Below are 22,180 nucleotides of genomic sequence, written 5' to 3'. Positions count from 1 at the left end.
ACATATCGTAATTTTAAAAAAGATTTCATTTTAAAAAAATCAAAAATATCATGTGGTAAGTTGATGAATAAGTGGAGAAACAGATCTTAACGCCGAATCCGATGACAGGCTCTCATCAGCGTCGTCATATCTCCACTTATTCATCAACTTGCCACATGATATTTTTGATTTTTTTTTAATGGAATCTTTTTTAAAATTACGATATGTGTTGGACCGTTGGTATTTATAAACACAGATAAATATAGGCCTAATGACGGTCAAGCAGGATTTTGGTTGCTAAAGTAATGTGTGAATTTTATTTACCACGTATGTAGTCTAGTCCCCTTAATCGCCGAAATCTTTTTTAAATACAGGTGGAACGTAATAGATTGTTGCTACTTCGTTCGGGAAAGTAGAAACAATCATTTTTGAAATATGTTTAGCCAAATCGTTTGTTAATCTATATAAAAAATATACACATATGATATACCTATACACATACACATAGAATATGTCTCAGAATATTTGAGACTATTTTTGTGCAGATAAAGTGAACTATGTATGGAAAAATCCTCTAATATTTTGCTATATGTATATATAAAAGAGTCCATTTTTTTTTCCTACAAAATGCCGAATAAACTGGTAAAATTAATGAGGCAACTTTACTAAGTATTTAACAATTTTGTAAGTTGTTAAGTATTTAACAATGTTGGGGAGACTACGTATATTAGTTATAATAACAAATTTGTGGCTCGTAGCCTTTTTTCCTATTATTATCTTATATAAATTTATCTTAAAATTGCCTTGTGCGTTAATTTTAGATATTCAACTCATTAGATATAACTATTCCGAAAATTGCAAAATGGTAGAGAATTTTTCAGCTCAGTTTAATCCTGCACACGAAAATAATCCTAAATTCATACAAATCAGTTCTGGGTTACTCTGTATATGTTTATCCAAATGCCACACGATGCTCGAGCGACATTTGATCTGCGCGCTGGGGAGTGAGATGAGGGGAACAGCGGAAGGCGGAGGCAATTCGAAAATTGGCCGAAAGTTGCATACACTTTCTGTATGTTCACTTTGTACTGGCACCTTTATTAATATTGTAATATATCAGTTACTTTTCATGGGGTAATATATTATTATTAGATAAAAAAGGTTTAAGTATCCTTTTTATTTTTAGTATCCTTTTTTGAACATGTAATTATAATGTATTTGTACTGTAACATTGTGAATTACCCGATCGGCGACGAAACGTTTATTTATGTAATTATTTTTATTTTTGTTTTTAAATTAAACGTTCTTTAATACATAACTAGCTCTTAGTCCTCTAATAGTTCTATTTTGTTATATATTTCTTCAGAAAAAAGGAAGATGCCATAATTTTATAGATTTCTTTGAAAAAATATTGTTCAGGTATAAATATTATGTTAATGTAAACATATAAAACTTTTATGTGATATCGATTTATATGATAAGTGGAAATAATATAAATCGCTTGCAAAACATTGCATAAAACACGCAAAAGTGTTTTTTTTATATATTTACGTATATTGTATGTATTAATATTGTAAAAAATATTTAAATATATGTCATACGTAAAAATGTGGGAAATAAATTTTTCAAATATTTTATTAATCATCAATATATAAAAATGTTATCTCCATTGAAGAAAAAGCAGACAAAAAGCAAAACAACGTATCGACTAATTCGTCCAAGGCAAATATAGCTTTATCAAAATGAGCTTTATCGTAATGGTCGCCTTAACTGTCTCCCTCCCAATATGCTTTTGTAAATTTTATTCTCACATATGCTCATTAATTGGATGGAGCACTAAGGAGGAAGAATGTCAGGGATCGCGTCGGTGGGATTATTTATGTACCTGTTGTACGAGTCAGTAGTCAGTAGTCAACAATCGGTAGTTAACAATCATGAATATCAACTTTGCAGGAAAGCGTATTCTTGTAACCGGCGCTGGTCAAGGTACATTTTTGTTTTCCATATTAATTTCATATAATTTCATGAATTTGAACGCTTCTGTGTTAATTTTTCTCAAAAGATACTTTCTAAAATGAAAAAATTAGTACTACAACTTCTCTAAGGTAACACTATCCATAATACTGATCAGTAATATTGAATCAAATAACGTAAAATTAATGAGCATACAGCCACAAGCGCAGGATGTTGATTACCAAGTTATATATTTCAAATTAATTAATATAAGAATAAACGTTTCGGTCACAATCTGACCATCTTCAATACAATTAAAAAATTTTTATACAATTATTCAACAATAATAAACAAACTAACTTTTCGATGTTTCTTCGTTCTTATTTGCATCTACGAATTCAATCGTTGTCACATTTAAATTTATAGCTCTGTTTCTAATCCCGGATTTCCAGATTCTGAACAATGATGAATTCAATTATGAATTGTACAAATTATTTGTTTTCCATCATAAAAACTTACCAGTATTTTTTTTTTTTATAAGAACGGTGGTTTTAATTTTTGTATGTCAGTAATATAACAGTGGGCTCTTTAAACCAACGGAGGAATCTTTTTCGCTGTTTTGTTAGATTGCTTGAGATGTTTTTGTTTAATGGTTCTTCACATGTCCGAAGTCTAAACTGTATTTGTATGTGTGATAGAGAAACGAGGGAAACACTAAAAAGGGAGAGTAAAATATTCTATTATGGACACGAAAATTTCAGGAAATCTCTGTGTATCGCTTTGTTTATTTAAAGATATATCTTGTTTTTTTATATGTGTCATCTTCGATATCATTCTTTTATAATAGGATGCTTTTGAATTGAAAATTTTTGTTTTGCGTCAATTTTATGATCATGTTTTAATTGATGTTGGAAAACAACCGACATTCCACAACGATGATCGCTTCTTTATATTCGCTTTATGTTCTTTTAAGGCCGATTGTTTCATCTTTTGGTAACGTTTATCTACTTGGTAAGTAGCAAGATTATCCAATCACGTGCGCGAATTGCCAGATTTACCTAACAAGTATAAACTCCACCAAAAGATGAAACAATCGGCCCATAGACGAGTGTTTAATTTTCGTTTTGTTTGGCTCACGTATGAAGCCTTGGAATTCAACCAATACATTTGATAGACTACATTTGACCGTTCTTCTTTTTTGATTTTGTCTTCTTCTATTTATGAAGCAATGTAATGAATTCATTAGTCTATAGACCAACTTAAAATTAAATTTTCTTGTAATACTATTAAATTTTTCAGAAAGATTCTGAAGGTATGGAACAGTGAAGAATTTTTTTTTATTATCCATCGAATCATTATTGTGAATTTTTATATTATCAAAATTTGATTTGAAAGATAAAAATTTTACTGTATATAATAATTAATAACGGACTCCTTATATTTCAATAAAACGAAAAAAACTAAAATCGGCCAAATAAGAGTCAGTGCGGTAAGTCGTGTGCACAAATTAATAGAATAAATATTTACTAAGTCATATCCTGTAACCCAATATTCAATTTACAGTCCGTTTTTTACGAGAATTATGTAAGACCCGGGCAGATGATTCACTCATATTGGGTTAGAAGATATGACTTAGTAAATATTTATTCTATTAATTTGCGCACGACTTACCGCGCTGCTCCTATTTGGCCGATTTTAATTTTCTTTGTTTTACTCTTTTATTAATAATGGAAAAAATAAATTTCAACGGATATGCATTATTTAAAAAAGTGTTGATTAAAGACTTAATATTATTTTCGTAGAATTTGGATTTGCAAAAAACAGTATTCTGTCTAGCTGTGCAACAATCACGTCTTCGTTATGTACCATTGGATGATTTGAATAGAAATTAAGATATCTCCCTGAATTAATCGGTTTTTTGTAATCATCAAAAACGATTGTACATTGTTCTCCGTTAACAATTTGATATCTAAAAAATTGATTATCCTCCGTTATCGCTATATATTCAACTGTGAAATTTAATCTTTCGTTATACGAATTACATGTATCTAAAATTGTATCAATTTGATATTTTTTCGCAGCTAAAATCGTCTACATAACGGTAAGAAAATGGAATTTGAGATGATAATATTTGAAAAACGTCTTTTTCTAAATCTTACGAAACGCAATTTGCTAAAATGGGAGACAATGGAGATCCCATGGGAAAGCCGAAGAATTGTTTATAAGTTAGATTATTAAATTTGTCGAATTTATAACAATTAATACTGCTTTTTTTAAATTCATTAAATGGACATTTTTTAAAAAAGTTGCAAAATTGAAAAAAGGATATATATATATATATGCAATCAACAATTATTCTCAACGGATAAACCTTTTTTACTTTTGTGAACGATAGGATCTTGGTAAATCTCCGTCTGAAATATAAAGTCCATTGTATGTCAATTAATCAATATAATGTTAATTTTTTTAACTCATTAAAAGTGTTCGTATTTCCGTCGTCATTTTATAGGATTTTAATTTATTATTATATATGTATTTTTTGGTCTGATAAAATTTCGTGCATTTTATTGTTATAATTATTTATATTAAGTAGTATTGTGGTGTTGCCTTTGTCTGCACTGGTAATTAATGAGTCTGTGTGTGTGGATGGTTAATCACATATTTTTTTAATTTTTTAATACCTTTTTTAATTAGCATATTATTAGGAATATTTGGGTAACTGTATTAAATTTTTTGTAAAATCGATATTTCTTACTGAATTGTGTACTTCAATCTCACATTTGTTTACATTATATTCTATATGTTTAATAAATTCAATTGTTGTTTTTCCTTTATTTATTATATTATTAGGGCAATTAAATCTTTGGCCTAATTATTTTAAAATTAATTAATTTTGAAAATTATATATACATATATATATATATACTTTAATATTATTTGGAATGTTTTTATCACTTAAATTAATCATCCAATTTTCATTAATGTTGTCAAATTTATAGTCGACACCAAAAGCTTCAGGTTTAACATTTATTTTAATTTTTCAATTGAATCGTTTATAACATCATGTGTAGAAATTTTATCTATTTTAGTAGGAGTGAAATCTGAACTTTGATTGTTTTTATTATTTGCTTCTTTAATAAGTATATTATATTATATATATTTTATGTTTTTTTTTATTTTTTTGGAAGAAAGAGACTTTCGTAAATTATTAATTTTATTATTTTCTTTTTTTATTAAATTTCAGTTCTTGCCGACGGAAAAACGAATTACAAATGTCCATAGGTAATGAGTTATTAATGGATCTATATATAATTAATAAATAGTTCTTGACTTTTTGACAGTTGTTTATACGCATCTTGTAATTCTAATTTTAACATTTTTTGTTTGAAATTATGTTTTAATCTTTCGATTTTTTTAAAGCGAAGACTTATGAAAATAATTTTTATCTATACGTGAAAAATTCTTTATATGGATTAGTATTAAACTTTCATTGATGCAGATTCTTAGAAAAAATATTCTTAATCTTACACTTGCATTGGTTGGAAGCATCGCTACCGGGAAGGTTCATACAGCGCGACGCGGCGCGCTTCGGATATGGCCAATTTTCACAAAATTACTCAGAAACTAAGGCCTATTCAATCAAACGCCGGGACACGGGTCTTTTTTTTTCACCTCTAGAATCACCAAAAAAATTGGGATTGAAATCCCAGGGTGAGTCACCTGATCCTCCCTTGTTAGTGTCTTTTTTCTCATTAGTTTTATACAGCTCTTTAACTGAAAGTAAATCTGGAACCCAAAATATATTCTAATAAATTTAAAGAAAGATAACTGGTAACGCATTTTAATGTTTGCGTTCTAATAAAATTTAAAAGATACAAAATTTAACGTGGCTCAATATAAACAACATAAAATTAATAAGCATACAGCCACAAGCGTAGGATGTTAATTGCCAAGTCATATATTTCAAATTAATTATAATAATATGAGAGTAAACGTTTCAGTCACATTTTTAGTACAATTTTAAAATTTTTATATAATTAGTCAATAATAATAAACTAACTAACGCGATGTTTCTTCGTTCTTATTTGCATCTATGAATTCAGCTATTGTCACATCAGAAGCCGCGGTAGTGTTTCGGCTATGTTCAAAAAACTACTAGTTAATTTAAATTTGAAAGATTAATAAAAGACACTACAAGTTTCTTATCCCGAGTTTAAATTTATAGCTCTGTTTCTAATAACGTAAAAGATTCTTTTTTTGCGTGTAACTCTGATAAATTTATTTAGACTGAATTGATAGTATTATTAAAATACGTATAATGAAATATAAATGAGGTTCGATTTTTAAAATAATTATAAGTATACGAATATATATTTTATTTTGTACTAAAATATATTTATTTGGTTATCATTATATATATATATAATTGTACGCAGGAATTGGGAAGGAAATAGCCCTTCGTCTCTCCAAATATAAAGGACAGGTATTTGCGCTCTCGAGAACAAAAGAGAACTTAGATAGCTTGGTGGCGATTGATCCGAAGATTCAGCCTATTTGCGTTGATCTTCGCGATTGGGATGCAACTAGAAAGGCTGTTCAAAGTATCCTGCCAATCGATCTATTGGTCAACAATGCCGCTGCTGTCTCACGTGTTCAACCATTCTTTGATATCACGCCCAAGATATTTGATTTACTTTTCGATGTCAATGTGAAGGCTGTACTGAATGTGTCCCAGATTATAGCCGAGAATTTGATGAAACGCAAAAGCGGTGGCAGTATTGTAAATGTATCGTCGCAAGCTGCTCAGGCAGCATTGAAGGGTTATGCTGCTTATTCCACGTCGAAGGCAGCTCTTGATATGTTGACAAAGTGAAATAATAATTATTAATATCCCTGTAATTTATAAAACAAAAGCTTAATGTTAACCGATGTGTTTGGCAATTAGAAAAAATCGGCAATTTGTCGTGATTCAATTTTTATGAATAGATATGTAAAAATACATAATGTTGATGAATTAGAAAAATATAAAAGAATTCAATTAAAATTTCCATATTTATATTTGATGTCGACTTTTTCTTAATTTAGATTAGAAAAGGTTAATTAAAATTTTGTTAAAATAAAATGTTGAATGAGATTATGTAAATGCTACTTAAATTTTTTTTCAGTCTTTTATTATTTAACACTGTATTATAACTACATCTAATATTTTAGAAAAAAGTATATTAATTTTAATTTCATGTTTTTGATTTTTGGAACATCTTATAGTTTTTGCGTCTTGTGATATTTAGGTCGATGGCTCTCGAACTGGGGTCGCACAACATAAGAGTCAATAGTGTCAGACCTACAGTCGTGATGACGGAAAGGGGAAAATTGGGTTGGAGCGATCCGCAGAAAGCACAAAGTATGATCAACAAAATTCCGCTCGGTCGATTCGCTGGTATGTTTCTTACATGGATATTTTTTTATCGAGATTTAAGAAATTAACAAATGTAATCTAATTTAATTTATTATTTTTCCATCGAATTAATATAACGTGTGAAATGTATTTTATCCGTATGTGAATAATTCGTAAATCTTACGCTCTATAAATATTAATTCGTAATTTATCACTCGTAATAATAATATTAACATAATTTGATAATTTAAATCTGTCAAATGAATTTTTCAATGATATGTATAGTAATCGTCTTTATACGAATTAAAACATTATTCGTCAGTTCGTGATCATCCCACGGCATGATAATATTTCATTATGTAATATTTTGTCACAAATGTATTATTCACTAAATGGATGATCTTCGTACCAACACGACGTACTGACATATGACCTGTAAAAAGATATAAAAAGGTATAAAAAGAATATAATCAATAAATGATAGTTAGCATTTGATATGTGAGATTTTTGTCTCAAAAATAGAAATATTTAAATTAATAATTCTAAAAAATTTTAATTTGACTTGATACACAATTAATTGTAGATTTAACTAGTTAAAAGTATTATAATTATATATATATATATATATGTAATTATGATACTTTTAACTAATTAAACATATATATATATATATAGCTATTTTATGAACTTATGTAGTTATTTTTTCGTCGGTTTGCAAGAAATTTACAAGAATTCAAACTATCGCATCTAATATAATATTCTGTGCATTAGTTAAAAAAAAAGCACAGAATTTTTTTAATCGAATCAAAATATTGTGTTGTAGATGTCGATGAGGTAGTGGATCCTGTTGTATATTTATTAAGCGACCAAAGTTCTATGATCAATGGCGTCTGCTTGCCCATTGATGGTGGTTTCTTAGTTACATAAACAAAAAATTTGTCATCTTAAGAAAGAAAAAAACATCTATTATTATAATAATCTTTACAAAGATACAATAATCTATCCAAAATTCAATATTTGTGAAAAATATGTTGTAAATAATAGTAATTATTTTGTTATGGAGGATACAATTTTATGCTGCATAAAAGAACTAATAAAGATTATTGCAATATGTATTTAATTGACGTAAGGTTCGATGGGATTATCATGAAGGATTCAAGGATTATCAAAAGAATAACAGAATTGACAACAAAACAAGCACAAGTTTCGTTTGTTTCAGTTTAATTTAAAAAAATGCTTTGTTTCTTCTCTTCTTCATCGTCAACTAGATTCGACAAACAGGCGGCGACAGAGAAAGCCGTGAACGGGCAAGACGACTACTCACGTTGGCGAGTAAGAGTCTTTCTTTCGCAAGTATCTTCGAAAATATTCTACCCCAAAATACTAACGCACATACGTATAATTATATAATTCGCGAGCTCTCCTCTGCCGTGGCTGCATCCGATCTAAAGAACGCTTCTCTTTCGGCTCTTAATTTGCTCCTATGGTGAACATAACACGATGGAGAAACGGAGAATATGTATGCTAAACGAAACAATGCAAATTGAATTTATCTCTTGACCCACCGCTTGAACATTTTTCTACATATCGTGATGTGTCTCAAATTACCGGGTGTCCGAAAAAGTATATAATACATTTTATCTGTCAACTATTACGCATGTCACATCAGATTTCGGATTTTATAAAAAGTTTAATCGAAAGTCTAGTAGTTCATTATGTTTGTTCAAATTGATGAACATGTTTGAATTGAGATGTCGTAGATAAGAAAAATAAAGTAACGTATGTAATGATTTATAAATTACATCTACTTATATCTTTTCATTAACAAAATGGTTTTCGTTCGATTGAGTAAGTATATAACGATCGTACAATTCTTAATATTGGCTAAATAAAACAAAGAATAAAAATAAATGTAGTATCTTATATAAAGACACTACATTTAGAATTATTTTTATATAATATATATCAGACTTATAGTGCAGTGTTTATGTTACATTTCACAATGTTACAGAAAAAAAAAAACAAAAAGTTTTTTTAATTAAAGATTATGACGTACTTGATGAATCATATACGTGAATGTAAGTTGCAAGAATCGTAATTGGATTCTTTCTATTTTTATCATCTTTGATTTTAAAAATCGAAATGACATAGGCATTGCCGACCTTTAATTGTACGTTAAAAGGTTACTATTTTTCCAAGCAAAATTTAAGCGTGGAAAAATCGTGTTCGAAGCTTTTTTTCAGATACAGTTCTTTCCAGGGCATCTTGCTGCGTTATATTGCAATATCTCGGTACGAACCAAGTATTGAATGTAAAACAAAATTAAAATATATAACACACCCGTATTTTATCAATTGCGAGACACGTTTAAACGATATGGACGCGCAACATACCTAGCTATTCCTAAAAGCAAATTCGCATGTACGTATTGAGACAGATAACGAATTTGCTACCGCCAAAACACACTTTACTCGTAATCACTATTAACCGATTCCACCGGGTAAAACTTAAACGAGTAACAATATTGCGTTTTGTTATCTCACCAGACAATCCTTGATCGTCTTAATTACGTTTCAGCCAGAATATAATGCGAAAAGATCAAATTTCTTAAACGCAATCTTTCTTCCAAACAACGTTAACGCTAGCTTTAATTTACATTAATATCGCAAATTATTATAGATTAACAAGCAGAGTTCTTTCGCTGTCTCGCGCTCTCGCTTCCTCTTATCATATAAACGTGATGAGAAGTAATTGCTTTATATTATTAAATAAACATTCTATGAATACAGCATTGTCAATTTTTGTCAAAATTGGATAGTTTATCATTTTTAAACAAAAATGTAATATATATATATATGTATAAATATAAATAATATACGTATTATATTTTTACCTAAAAACGATGAACCATCAAATATTGACAATTTTGTATATATATTAATGTTTTTAATAATATACGTAATAACGTTAGTTTACGTAATCTAGCAAGTGCGAGATACAACGAAAGGAAATGCACTCCGCAGTGCAACGAAGATGTGTATAAATTAACCCATTTACACCGTGCATATCCGCAACATTTTGTATCAATTGCTAGTGATTTACTACGCAAGCGACATTGAAAGTAATATTAGCCTAATAATAATAACCTAATAACTGAAATATTCCATCACAAATTAGAACGAATATTTCAGATTATTAGGAATCGAATAATTAAAAGAGAAATTCTTTCAGATTAATGATAGAGTAAAAAAAAAATTATTAAAATATACTGCATTTTAAAGATAGAAAGGAGATCACTCGAAATGTCGATTCTTAATCATTCTAAGAGTCTGGGGAGAAAAAAAAGAAACTTGCAGATGTATATGGGTCAACATTCTCATCATTCGACTACCGATTATATTCCTAACACTTTCCCGCCAAGACGGAACGAAGTACAAATGCAAAGTAATCGAGAAACAGGGCTATACACACACCTTGTGTTGAACAGACCATATCTTCCTTCACACACACACACACACACGCATATACACTCTCTCTCTCTCTCTTACTGATCAAAATGCTATAGGTATAGTTGTGTCGTTTCTTTATCATATAGTACACAAAGACAGTTTTACAGTATTTATTATTTGTTCTCGGTGTTGCCGCTCTTTTCGTCACACCTTAACGGACACTTTATCTAATCTCTCTCTCTCTTTCTCTCTCTCATTTCCTCACTTTCACTTTCTTTCTTTGCTTCTTCTCAAGCACACTTGCACAGATTATCATAATATTCTTCTTGTTTCAATAGATTATAATAATAATTGTATATATACAAACCATTCGCCTCGATACACATTTCAATTAGTACACTTAAAATACATCGATCGCGAATTTATCATTGACACTTGCCGTAGTCATCGTGACATCCTATCGCCGAGGGAGGCCATTAAAGCCGTCATTTGAGACTCTCTGAACGCTCTACATCTATTCGGACATATTCGCGAAAGCTCCCCTAGGCCGGCCAAACAAGCGCGTACGACTCGTTACCTACGATCCACAATCGTGCAACGAAAAAAAAGAATATACATACGCACGCTCTCTTTCTTTTTCAAAAATTACAATTTTCATTCACGCGACAGTTTGCATACCTTTCGTGTCCAAAGCCACTGCACTGGTCCGATCGCAGAATGCGGAAAATAAATTATTTAATGATGTAGAAATATGTAGTAAGTAAAAAAAGAAGCAATTACAATTTTGTGTCTCAATAACACAATAATTTATGTCAAATGCAAATTTTAATCAATTATTATGAAGCCTATTAACAAAATTGTATATAATTGTAATGTAAGTTTCTGATTGATTTATACAATTATTAATTTTCGTCATTCCTCGATTGGACCTCACGCTCGTGCAAACCGCGCAAATTAAAAAAAGAGAAAAGAAAATAACGCGGGGAGGAATTATCGCTGCTCCTCTTCGCGATGGCATCGATCACCTTGAGATTTCCCGCTCGACAAATTTGTGATGATACGAGGACGAAGCGACAAATTCAGATCGTCGTCGCACGTGTTTTTAATCAGTCAAAAACAGGAAAACGCAAGAACTTTCACTTGCGCTGGCAGTGTTTTTTTTTCTCTCTTCAAATGACAATTCGCACAGAAAATCTTCTTGATCTAGTATACATATAATGTATACATATTGTTAGATATTAGTAGATACAGAAATAGAAAGTCGGAAAATCTCCCCTCCGATGACTATAATACAATAAACTCACAATAGAATAGTCATATTGCTTTATTGTAATTATGTTCGAAATTTTTTATGTTTATTAACAATCAGGATATTACTTTGAGATGTGACGATGAAATTCGCTTTGTTTCATTGCTAGTAAAGTCTTTTGTAATAACGAGTCGCATGTAATAAGTGAGTATAAATAATAATTACGATGATGATTTCTGGCTGCCGCGAAAAAAAGAGAGATCATATCAGCAGGCGTAAAAAGCAATGGACTTATTTATAGCTTCGACTTTGTTGAAATAATAAACATTGGAGTATGTAAACATTTCCCCCATCGGTGTAGAAATGAGTTTGATAACTAACGTCGTTGATTCAGAGAAACTTCTCCAAAGCAATAAATGAGATTTGTTTGAGCGCGAAAGATCACTCGAAAGAGGTAACACATTAAGCTTCGGATGTGATTAACGATATAATTATTGTGTAAAGTTGTCGAGAGTGTAGAAAGGTCTTCTTCATGGAAACCAATCTTCACGAGTAATAAATATTATTGAACTAGTCAATGTTTTTTTTCAAAATCTTTGAAAAGATAAAAAAACATATGTATATATTTTGATATGGTACTCATCATATCAAAATTTTTACCTTACTCGACACAGCGTTAGAATATATTAATCCTTAAAAAAGGTTTATACAAAACTTCGGGAGCGTGTATAGGGGGGATCGATAAATTAAGAAAAAAGTCTTGTAGAGATATGCTCGTTTTTGCTTCGGTTTGGAGAAATATACATAAGATTGAGATTATTTTTATATATATCACGTATCATTTATCTTCGATTTAGCACGTAGTTAAAATTAATGCAAATTCAAATTTAAATGTTTCACGGTTTTCGTGAAATTTGTGTGTCGAACCTTCATTATTATGTCGGCTTCGTCTTTACTCGAGATTTTACTCACTTTAATGTAATAGTATCAAATTGTCTAAAACGTTTTGTTATAAAACGCAGACGATAACATGAGAAAAATGTTGAAATTGGTGATTATCGAATTTTTCCAAATAACTAATTTATTACAATAGTTTGCCACTCCTCACTCTGTGCGAAAGAAAATGAAGAGGTTCGTGTACAGACGTAATAATCGGAATATGTAGAGATCCTTAAGAAAGAGATCGAATACCATACGATTGATTGATCTGTTATATTTTTCAAGACGCACGGTCTATTTCATTCTATTTTAAACGGGTCATGAAAATATAGTTAAACGTAAGATGTCCAATCTTTTACATACTTGGATCTCTAAGAATACATGAATGTGCACTCCGCCCGAACACGTCGCTTTGTCTTCGTCCTTCACTCGTCGCTTCGTTTCGAGTAGATCGTTGCTATTCAAGATTCGACTATACGATATACAACATAATAACAATTAGCAATAGCAGCAGCAGCAGTAGTTGTAACAGTAATAGTCGTAGTAATAATAGTAATAATATGATAGTAATAGTAGTAGTAGTAGTATAGTAGTACCCTATGAAAAAAAAAAGAAAAAAAAAGATACATAGAAAAACACGGTGTCGGTATACTATATCTATACGCATAATTTTTATCACGTTTTTTTTTTTCGTTTTCTCCACTCTTCTTCATATGGAACGTGCCTTGTACGACATATCGTGCAAGACGTAACATTAGGAAGAAAACCGAAGCGAGGGGAGGGTGATGGGAGACAGGAGAAGACGAGGACGATGAGATGGGAACGGATGGACATTGATGAATTCTTAATTCGGTAACACGAACGTTCCAAGTCCCTTCGTCGATCCGTATTCGTATCTTATTTGATCGCGTGTGTATCTTATTTATCCACGTAATTATTTTATTAATACGAAACGAGGCTGTGTATACGTGAGCTTTGTAGATGCGTTAATGGGATACGAATACGGGAGCTCGATCAAAGTAAATGCGATGCGTCTAATTTTTTCTCTCGGTATTTTTCTCTTCTTCATTAAAGCTTATTCTACATAGAACGCAGAACGCAAAAGTCGCAGGTCGCAACATTCCGATCGTAGTAGACTACACGATGCAAAACGCAGGACGCATCGAAGTTTGGGTAAACTTCGACTTTTACGTCCTGTATCGATGCGATCACTCACGATCAATGATTTTCATGTGATGTATATAACATATTTTTAAAAAGTGTCATAAATGGGATACCGTAATACTCGAGAGTTAATTTATTAAGTAAGAAAGAATGTAACTTACGTCTCTCCTTATTCTCATTTTGTATATTTCTTCGTTCACAATTCTTTTTGTTAGATTGAATGATAGATTGCTCACTACGAATCTGTATAGACTACATGGACGCAAAGCTTTTACGATCTGTGACTTGTGTTTTACGTCCTATTTAAGATGAGCTTAAGACAGTATGCTTGCCCGCACGTACGCATGTACCTTACTCTCTATCTCTCCCGATCCATCATTCCTTCCTCTTTCTGTACTTACACGCAAAAATTTCGCATATGATCGACGTACAAGCACACAAACACATGCATACATTTGTTACAAACACAGGACATACACACGTTAGTAGAATGAAGCCTCGGTAATGCTCACCGATGTTCGCTTTTTTTACACGTATCGTGCGCAATTCGTCACGCATCACATCCTCATTCATCTCTTAAGATTGATTCATCGAAGGAAATAAAATTGATAAGGAGAAAAACGGTGAGCAAAACCGAACGCGTGGTTAAATCGCTCGTTCTTACGTTCTCGGTTAATATTGTTGCCGTACAAAAGGGAAGGGCACGTGGGTTTGTCGCGGAGCAAGGAGAGGTCACGTCGGTCATTAGACGGCGAGTACCATTTCCCGTGTCCATTTTCGAGCTTGGTTTCGTACACCTCTCGTCTCCTTAGAACGCACGATTACGGTAACGGTAATATGAACCGCGGCGATGTACATAATCCGTCACACGTGTAATACTCCACTTGTACAGTACGCCCGATCGATGCCGATAAGATACAAACGCTCCTCGGAAACTCGCAATCGTGTTTCTTCTTCGTCTTATTATCTAACACAACCGAACGAATTGTTCCTAAAAACTAGACGTACCATCTTCTCCTTACGCGCCCATTGTACTACGTTCTGTATGATCGTTTAACTAGAACTTCTTAGCGAAATAATGACGACCTTGATGTTCTATCACCGTGCCATAAATCGACGCGAAATCGCTTCAGCGAGACCAAGAAAGAGATCATATATACCATCTCCGATAAAAATTCTCTCGGAAAATAACTCGTAAAAATGCTTTGCGACTTTTTTGTTATTCTCTTGGACACGAATAATTCCCTGATGCCTATTTTTATCACCGACCCGGCTGGAGCAACGACACTCCAAGTTTAGGACACTACACTATGTTTCAGTGGTTTCGAACACGTAAAATTTTAATTGCGGCTGGATTTATTGGCTTTTCCCCATAATTTTCTCGACACTAAGACGAAGCTATATCTCCGTTTGTATCTTTTGAAAACATCGTATCTATTTTGTGCAAAAATTCGTGATAGCTTTACACATGTCAGTTTCTCGATTATCGATGCATCTGGTTTATGTACACGTTGCGACTTATACAAAAAAATATTCTACATTTATACAAATGTATTCGGCTAAATGGAGCAGAATACGATAATATTAACACGGAATCATATTGGTTCTCGTGGCTGCCTCGTGAAAATCGAACGATAATCTCGCCAAGTCAATTTCATTAACAGATAATTACATAAGTCACTAAGATGGACTTACGTAACATTAAACAAATTTAAGCTTTTAGAAGTTACAGAGGATACATGTAAATTTACAAATAGAATATACGTACTATTGTAGTCGAGAACAATTTATATATATATTTATATATGTATATGACGTATACGGAATACTACGATTTTTAATATATCCTCGCAGTTTTCCGTTACGACGCGCGTTCGCACTTCGTTACTATCTGACAAAAGCCGCTACCATTTGGAAACGATTTATAATCACGCTACCGAACTTCGATGAATATAATTTGCTTTACTCGTACAGAAGTGTCTTGTAGTTTATACACACATGAATGGTATTTATGTGATACGAATTCAAAGGAAGCAAAGCTGGCCAAGTTTGACCATAGCTCGTCACATTATTGTAAAAGCCGTGAATGTGTCGTCCAAAGTACGCTTATGCTGTTATACATGTATATTATGAACAACTGCGAGAATCCATCATCGAAACCTAAAAAAAAAAAAAAAAAAAAAAAAAAAAACGATCGCGTTTCGCCATCCTGCGCGCAGAAGACGCGAGGGGTTCGGTGATTTTTAAGCGTCGTTATGTCCTCCTCAACGTCGCCGTTGAGAGGTGTTCCCCAGACAGAACTGGCTCCGATTGCAAGAAAGAAGTTCTAGTGGACTCGACTCACGTGACTGCCGAATCTCCTGAGAATCACGCCGCAATAAGAAGCTGCTTCGTTACGTCTTGAAAACACGATGAAACGTTGCTGGCCACGTCTTGTTATTATAATTCGCCTCAACGCCGTGTTTCCGTTTTCGACACGTGCACTAAGGAACAATTTCTCCCTTTTTATCCTTTCGTTTCATCCTCTTGGCATGGAACTGTCGCGGTTGTTTCCATCGCCTGCACTTTCACGGACGTCGTATATGTCGAGAGCACCACCATCAGCACGCGCCAGTCTTATTATTGATGATCTTCGAGATATCGTGATATGGAAAAGTCGGTCACCGTTCACCGAATGGCCTTGCGATATCATACGCAAATTCACTTCCAGCTCGCGGTAATGGATGGGAAAGCGTTGTGCAGACAACGGTACTCGCCAGTCGCCGCTTCCGACGAACGACGCTGCTGGTCGTTGCGATGACGATAAGTCCGCTATTGCTGCTGCTGATTCACTTGTTGTGTTGCACGCTTGCCCGTCTGACCATCAGAGTGGGTGGGACGATTGCCGTCGCATTGGCGCTTCCAAAACAAAAGATACACAAAACAGCGACATTAGCGCGTCACCGTCTTCACCACATAAATGAGCTAAAGGTTTTCCTTCCCTCTCTCTTTTTTTCTTTTCCGGCGCTCCTTCTCTCGTTCGTTACATCTAATCTCCCCAGTTTCGCTTTTACTCGGCTCCTTTTGTCTATGATTTCGTAATGTGAGATTGAACAATCAACTGGAATTAGCGAGACAATGACGTAAACTGAATAAAATTAATTATCCTATATGATACAATGCAATGTAGTTATAGCGAGGATATAAAATGTATAAAAAGAAATGTTAATAGCAAATCTCAGAAGAAACAATCTTCATTAAAATATTCGTTGTTCTTCCTTTCAACATGTCTCTCCTCCGAAAACACGTTTCATCATTTAATCTGTTTCGATTTATGATCGAGAGATATTATCGAATGAAGATGTAATGTAAGAGTCACTTGTGTTCTTCGTTTACCGCTAAATTATACTGATATTACAAAGCTCTCTCGTTAGCGCAAGATTCTTAACGGTGTGAATAAATTGATGATACCGACAAGCTTGTGAGGAGGAATGAACTTGGAGAGAAGGCTCGCACGCGATGAAAGTTTTCTCCATGATCAGAGTTTTTCATGATCGGCGTCCTCTACCGTGGCACAGGAGAGAATTTCGTTCCCTCTTTGTCTATTTTTGTCATTTAGAATTAGTGCGATAGCTTTCGGTTACCTGAAAAAAAGTCAACGAAAAAACATAAAGCGGAATTTTGGTGAATTTCGATACCGAATAGGTTTTCGTATCTATGTTTTAATTAGATTGCAAAACAGATGTATCGAATGCTTGAAAAAATTCAGAACGTTAAAACGTGCACGTTTACATGTACAGTTATTCGAAAGGATGCCCCCACACAACACGCACTAAATTAACGTTAAAGTATTATTTAAAAAAAATATTGATTTCAGTCACACAATTAAGAAAATAAATATATGACTCTTAAGATGTAACTTTTGTGACAGATGTCAAATTTGCATTTTGCCTAAACTTTAGATACAAAAAATCGTAAACATTTTGATGTTCATTAGTATGTTATATAAAGTTGTGTTTGAAAGTGGAACATTGTTCAGAGTAAGCAAACATTTAGCGCCTTCTAGAAATTACACATTTTTTAATAAATTTTATTGACGACCATTTAATTCTTAATTTTTATACTGAATACTTTTTTAATTTGCATGAGATACAATCCTATTATTAATGTCACAACATACCGATAATATATGATAAAATATTATAAAATGAATTTTTTAAACACAATAATTACAGTTTATAAAAATGTTGTTTTTTTTTAAGTATAATGTCCCATATTCATTAAACAATAATAGCAACAATTTTTATTTTTGTGCAATATTTGGCATCCCAATAATATCAAGTATAACTGGATTTGAATCTAACAATTAAAAAAATTATTTAAAAATTATTTCTTTGTCAAAAAAGTACATGCGATAGCCTCAAAATTATATAGTAGACCAGGCCACAGGCAATTAGAGAAATGTTCTTCGATATAGAAATTATATTATGCGTTGCATATTTTTTAATATTAGTCATTGTTAATCATATTCTAATGTAATTTTTTAAAAAACTTTTAACTAAGATGGAAATAATTATTCTAAATTATTTAAAAAACATACTTTTGAGATCTTAATTTAGAAAATAAATATCCCGGCATCGTAAAAAATTATAGGAACTTATATAGTTATTTTCATCTTTTTCATCTGCATGCTCGTAAGAGATGGCCACATTTCTCGAAACATCTTATATTATGAAAGTGTAATTGACAGCAAGCAATAGTAAGTAATAGTAGCTTCTAATTTTCATTTGGAGAGAATGCTTGTAAGTTATATAAATATAAATATAATATTCTTGATGTTTTTTTTTTACTCAATATTCGTCGTAAATCAATGGTATATACAGGATGTCTTCATTATTACGTGTCATGGACATATTCTGATAATTTTGTAAATAATCCTTCGAAGCAAAAGTATTATGAGACACTCATTTCGAAGGTTGTCACTTTTTAACTTTACAGCATTTTCATACCTAGTCTCTAAATGTGTATGTAAAAAATAAGATGTACTCTCTACTCTTACACCTCTACAAAATTAAATCTGCGGAAAAATAAATAATATTCAGTCATTTGTAATTCAAAGAATTATTTGTTTTAAAAAATATATCATTAAAAAATAATATGACGAGACATCCTGTACGAAATGTGCACATTGAGAATTCTTTCCAAATGACAAAATGTATCCCTTCATCTTCTTCAATCTCCATTTATCCTCAATTAATATAATTGAATAATTAATTAAAGTACCATGCCACGGTATTGCGACACCATCTTCCTACCAAAATTAAGCTTCCATTCAACTAACGCGTACCGAATATGTGATCTAGCGTTTGCACAAGCATAACACAAATGGCAACCTTAAAATCAGTTTTTTTATCACGCACCAATAAATCGTGAAATCTGATAAGAGCTATAAATATGTAGTGATAAAATTGAAAAATTAGAGCTTACACCATCATTAATATAATAGAAATTTGCATACTTAAAGGTGATCTTACACAGTCAAAATAATACTGTCAGAATTAACAAATACTGACAATGATCTGGAATTTGATTCTCGAGCATCAGGTACAGTTTTATTAGAATCTATATCACAATACGTCAAAGTGCGATAGATAATGTAAAAGTAAAGTGAAAATATATTGTTAATAATACTGATCGTGTAAGGTTGTAAAATATTAAAAATATTGATGCATACTATCAACATTACTGATCAGCATTATTGATCGTGTAAGTCACCTTTAGTATTATAGCCACACAAGAGCTCTATATACAAATATAGGTAGAATCGAAAACAAGCTTAGAATATAATTTTTGTCCCCAAATGTGCAATATTCATGCAACCAAAAAACGAGAGTGTAACAAGCTCTAAATATTTATCGATGTGAAGAGTTCTATATATATGAAGTGATTCTAAAATAAGTCGCCAAACATTTATTGCATAGTGTAACTAATCTGGAATTGATTTTTCTATCTTTTTCACTGTTTTTTTTAATTATTCAATTGATAGAAAACATTTGAAAAATTAAACAAAATAAAAATCTAAATCTTATTTTTAAAAAAGATACGAAATATGCTAATTTTATTGTATATTTCTACTCTTAAAAATTATAATTCCAAGGATATCAATGTTTTGATAAGAAAAACTCAAATTCAAATTGATTGAAGAAAATTACAAAATTCAGTGACCTACTTTAGCATCATTCCAAATATATAATGAGAATAAAGAAAGTTTTGTATGTTATCTATTCTAATGTCAAAACTTTCCTATTATCTGTCTTATTTGTACACTAATTACAACCGAAATAACTAACGTTTCTCGAAACAGTTAATTGTTTGTGTAAGCTTACATATTCTTCGAAAATGTCCGCGGATTTCAGTAGAGCAAGTTATACCCAGCCGTTTAGTAGATTTAGTCGTTCTATATTGTGTAGCAACTCACTTGGACTTGGGCTGCATTTCTCCTGCAGTTACTAGCGTATCCCTACGATGCAATCGCATACTGATCCTTCGCTCTTGTCCAACCGCACCCGCTGCTGAAAGAGATCATCAGAAAAAACATAATGCATGAAAAACCGCACAAGAAATGCAACCAACATTCGTGTTCTATGTATGTTCTTTCGTATCGATAACTCACTGCCATCCTGCTGTTTCTTAAAATTTGCTTTTATGGTCTCTGTATACATATTTATATATACAATTTTATATACAATGAGTCCAAAAAGTATTCGCATAAGAAAGATAAAAAGTCTTATCTTTAAAACATAAACATTAATTAGAAATTTATTAACAAAGAATAAAATAGATTGTATATTTCTTAAAATTAGTTTACCTAAAAGGAAAAATAATAAAAATATTATCTTAAAAATAAACGAAAATAAAAAATTGTATTATTTGGACGCACAAAAAGTATTCATACAGTTCAGACATTAAGAACACACAAAGCACAGAGCGCTTTTGATTACATTAGAACAAAACATACTCGCGCGCGTATCAAATTACTCATTAATTTATTTATTTACTATAAATACTTTTCCAATCTTATTAAGTTTTTTTAATAAAATATTTTCTTGTACGAATACTTTTTCATTGCATGTATAAATAATGTATACACATGAAAGCTTCCTACCGTCTCTCGATACACACGCAGCAGGATTTATACACAAATTCAAAAGCAGTCATAAGGGAGTAGCAATATTCGTTCAAAAAATTTTCAAAAAAAATTACAAAACTCGGCTCTCTTATAAACTCGCAGACATATTTCGGTCAGTACATTCAATCGTGCAAATAACTGATCGGTAATTCGAAGAGAAAAGTAGGAGGTAGGAAGAAGAAAACAATTGTAGAGAAGAGCACTCGTTATACATTGCAAAACACACGTTTTTTACAGTACGTATATTGTATTGTTATACCCACCATATGTAAATCTGCAATCTACGACTATTTTCGAGAGACAACATAATTTATATTAAAAAACCCGTAACAACAACCTAAGTGTGGATTTGAGTCTAAAATAGTATCGCTCTCTACATTACAAAATTACAATCATTTGACTGCTGTATCTAATTTTTATTATTGATTTAGATATGTAATACTTTTGTTTGTATTTATACATACAGTAATTTAAATATTTTCAATGTGAATATAATAATAGTAATGACATTGATATTTTATACAAACTTAAATTTCTGAAATTAAAATATTATTCTATATAAATTCATACAAACTAACAAAATCCGACATACTTCTTAATTGCTAATACAATCTTTCTTAATAAATATTCATAATATACATTTTTAAATAGTTTTTTTAATATAAAGCCTGAGATTTTTTAAATATATGTTTGTTTTAATTATAGATAATTCCATAATTTTTTTTATCCTCCAAAATTTTTATCATGTATACCTTGTTTAAAGAACATATTATTTTAGATTTTATTAAATTTATCAACACTTTTCAATAAAAACCATTGCAATCTTTCAAAATAATAAACAGTAATAAACAAAGTAAGATAAATTGAGAGGGGGGGGGAGGGAG

At 31.4% G+C, this 22,180-nt stretch overlaps 1 protein-coding gene across 3 annotated transcripts in view; it reads right to left on the bottom strand.

Annotated features, from left to right (window-relative positions):
• The window catches only part of LOC108772916 (casein kinase I), a 34,436-nt gene that overhangs the window by 1,155 nt on the left and 11,101 nt on the right, over nt 1-22,180 (bottom strand). Inside the window, exons 8-9 of one of the 3 annotated variants that reach the window (XM_018538571.1) lie at nt 20,586-20,679; nt 16,506-16,758 (exon numbers count right to left, since the gene is read on the bottom strand). In XM_018538571.1, the coding sequence (XP_018394073.1) occupies nt 16,647-16,758; nt 20,586-20,679 (206 nt within the window). In that variant the 3' untranslated portion in view covers nt 16,506-16,646. Of the gene's footprint in view, nt 1-16,505; nt 16,759-16,956; nt 17,027-20,585; nt 20,680-22,180 lie in introns of those variants that run through there. The other 2 variants (XM_018538572.1, XM_018538573.1) reach the window with 2 other exon arrangements.

The sequence above is a fragment of the Cyphomyrmex costatus genome, unplaced genomic scaffold, assembly GCF_001594065.2.
Source record: "Cyphomyrmex costatus isolate MS0001 unplaced genomic scaffold, Ccosl1.0 scaffold193, whole genome shotgun sequence".
NCBI classification, from domain to species: domain Eukaryota; kingdom Metazoa; phylum Arthropoda; class Insecta; order Hymenoptera; family Formicidae; genus Cyphomyrmex; species Cyphomyrmex costatus.
Note: the sequence above shows the minus strand (reverse complement) of the source record. Positions and strands in the feature narration are given on the sequence as shown.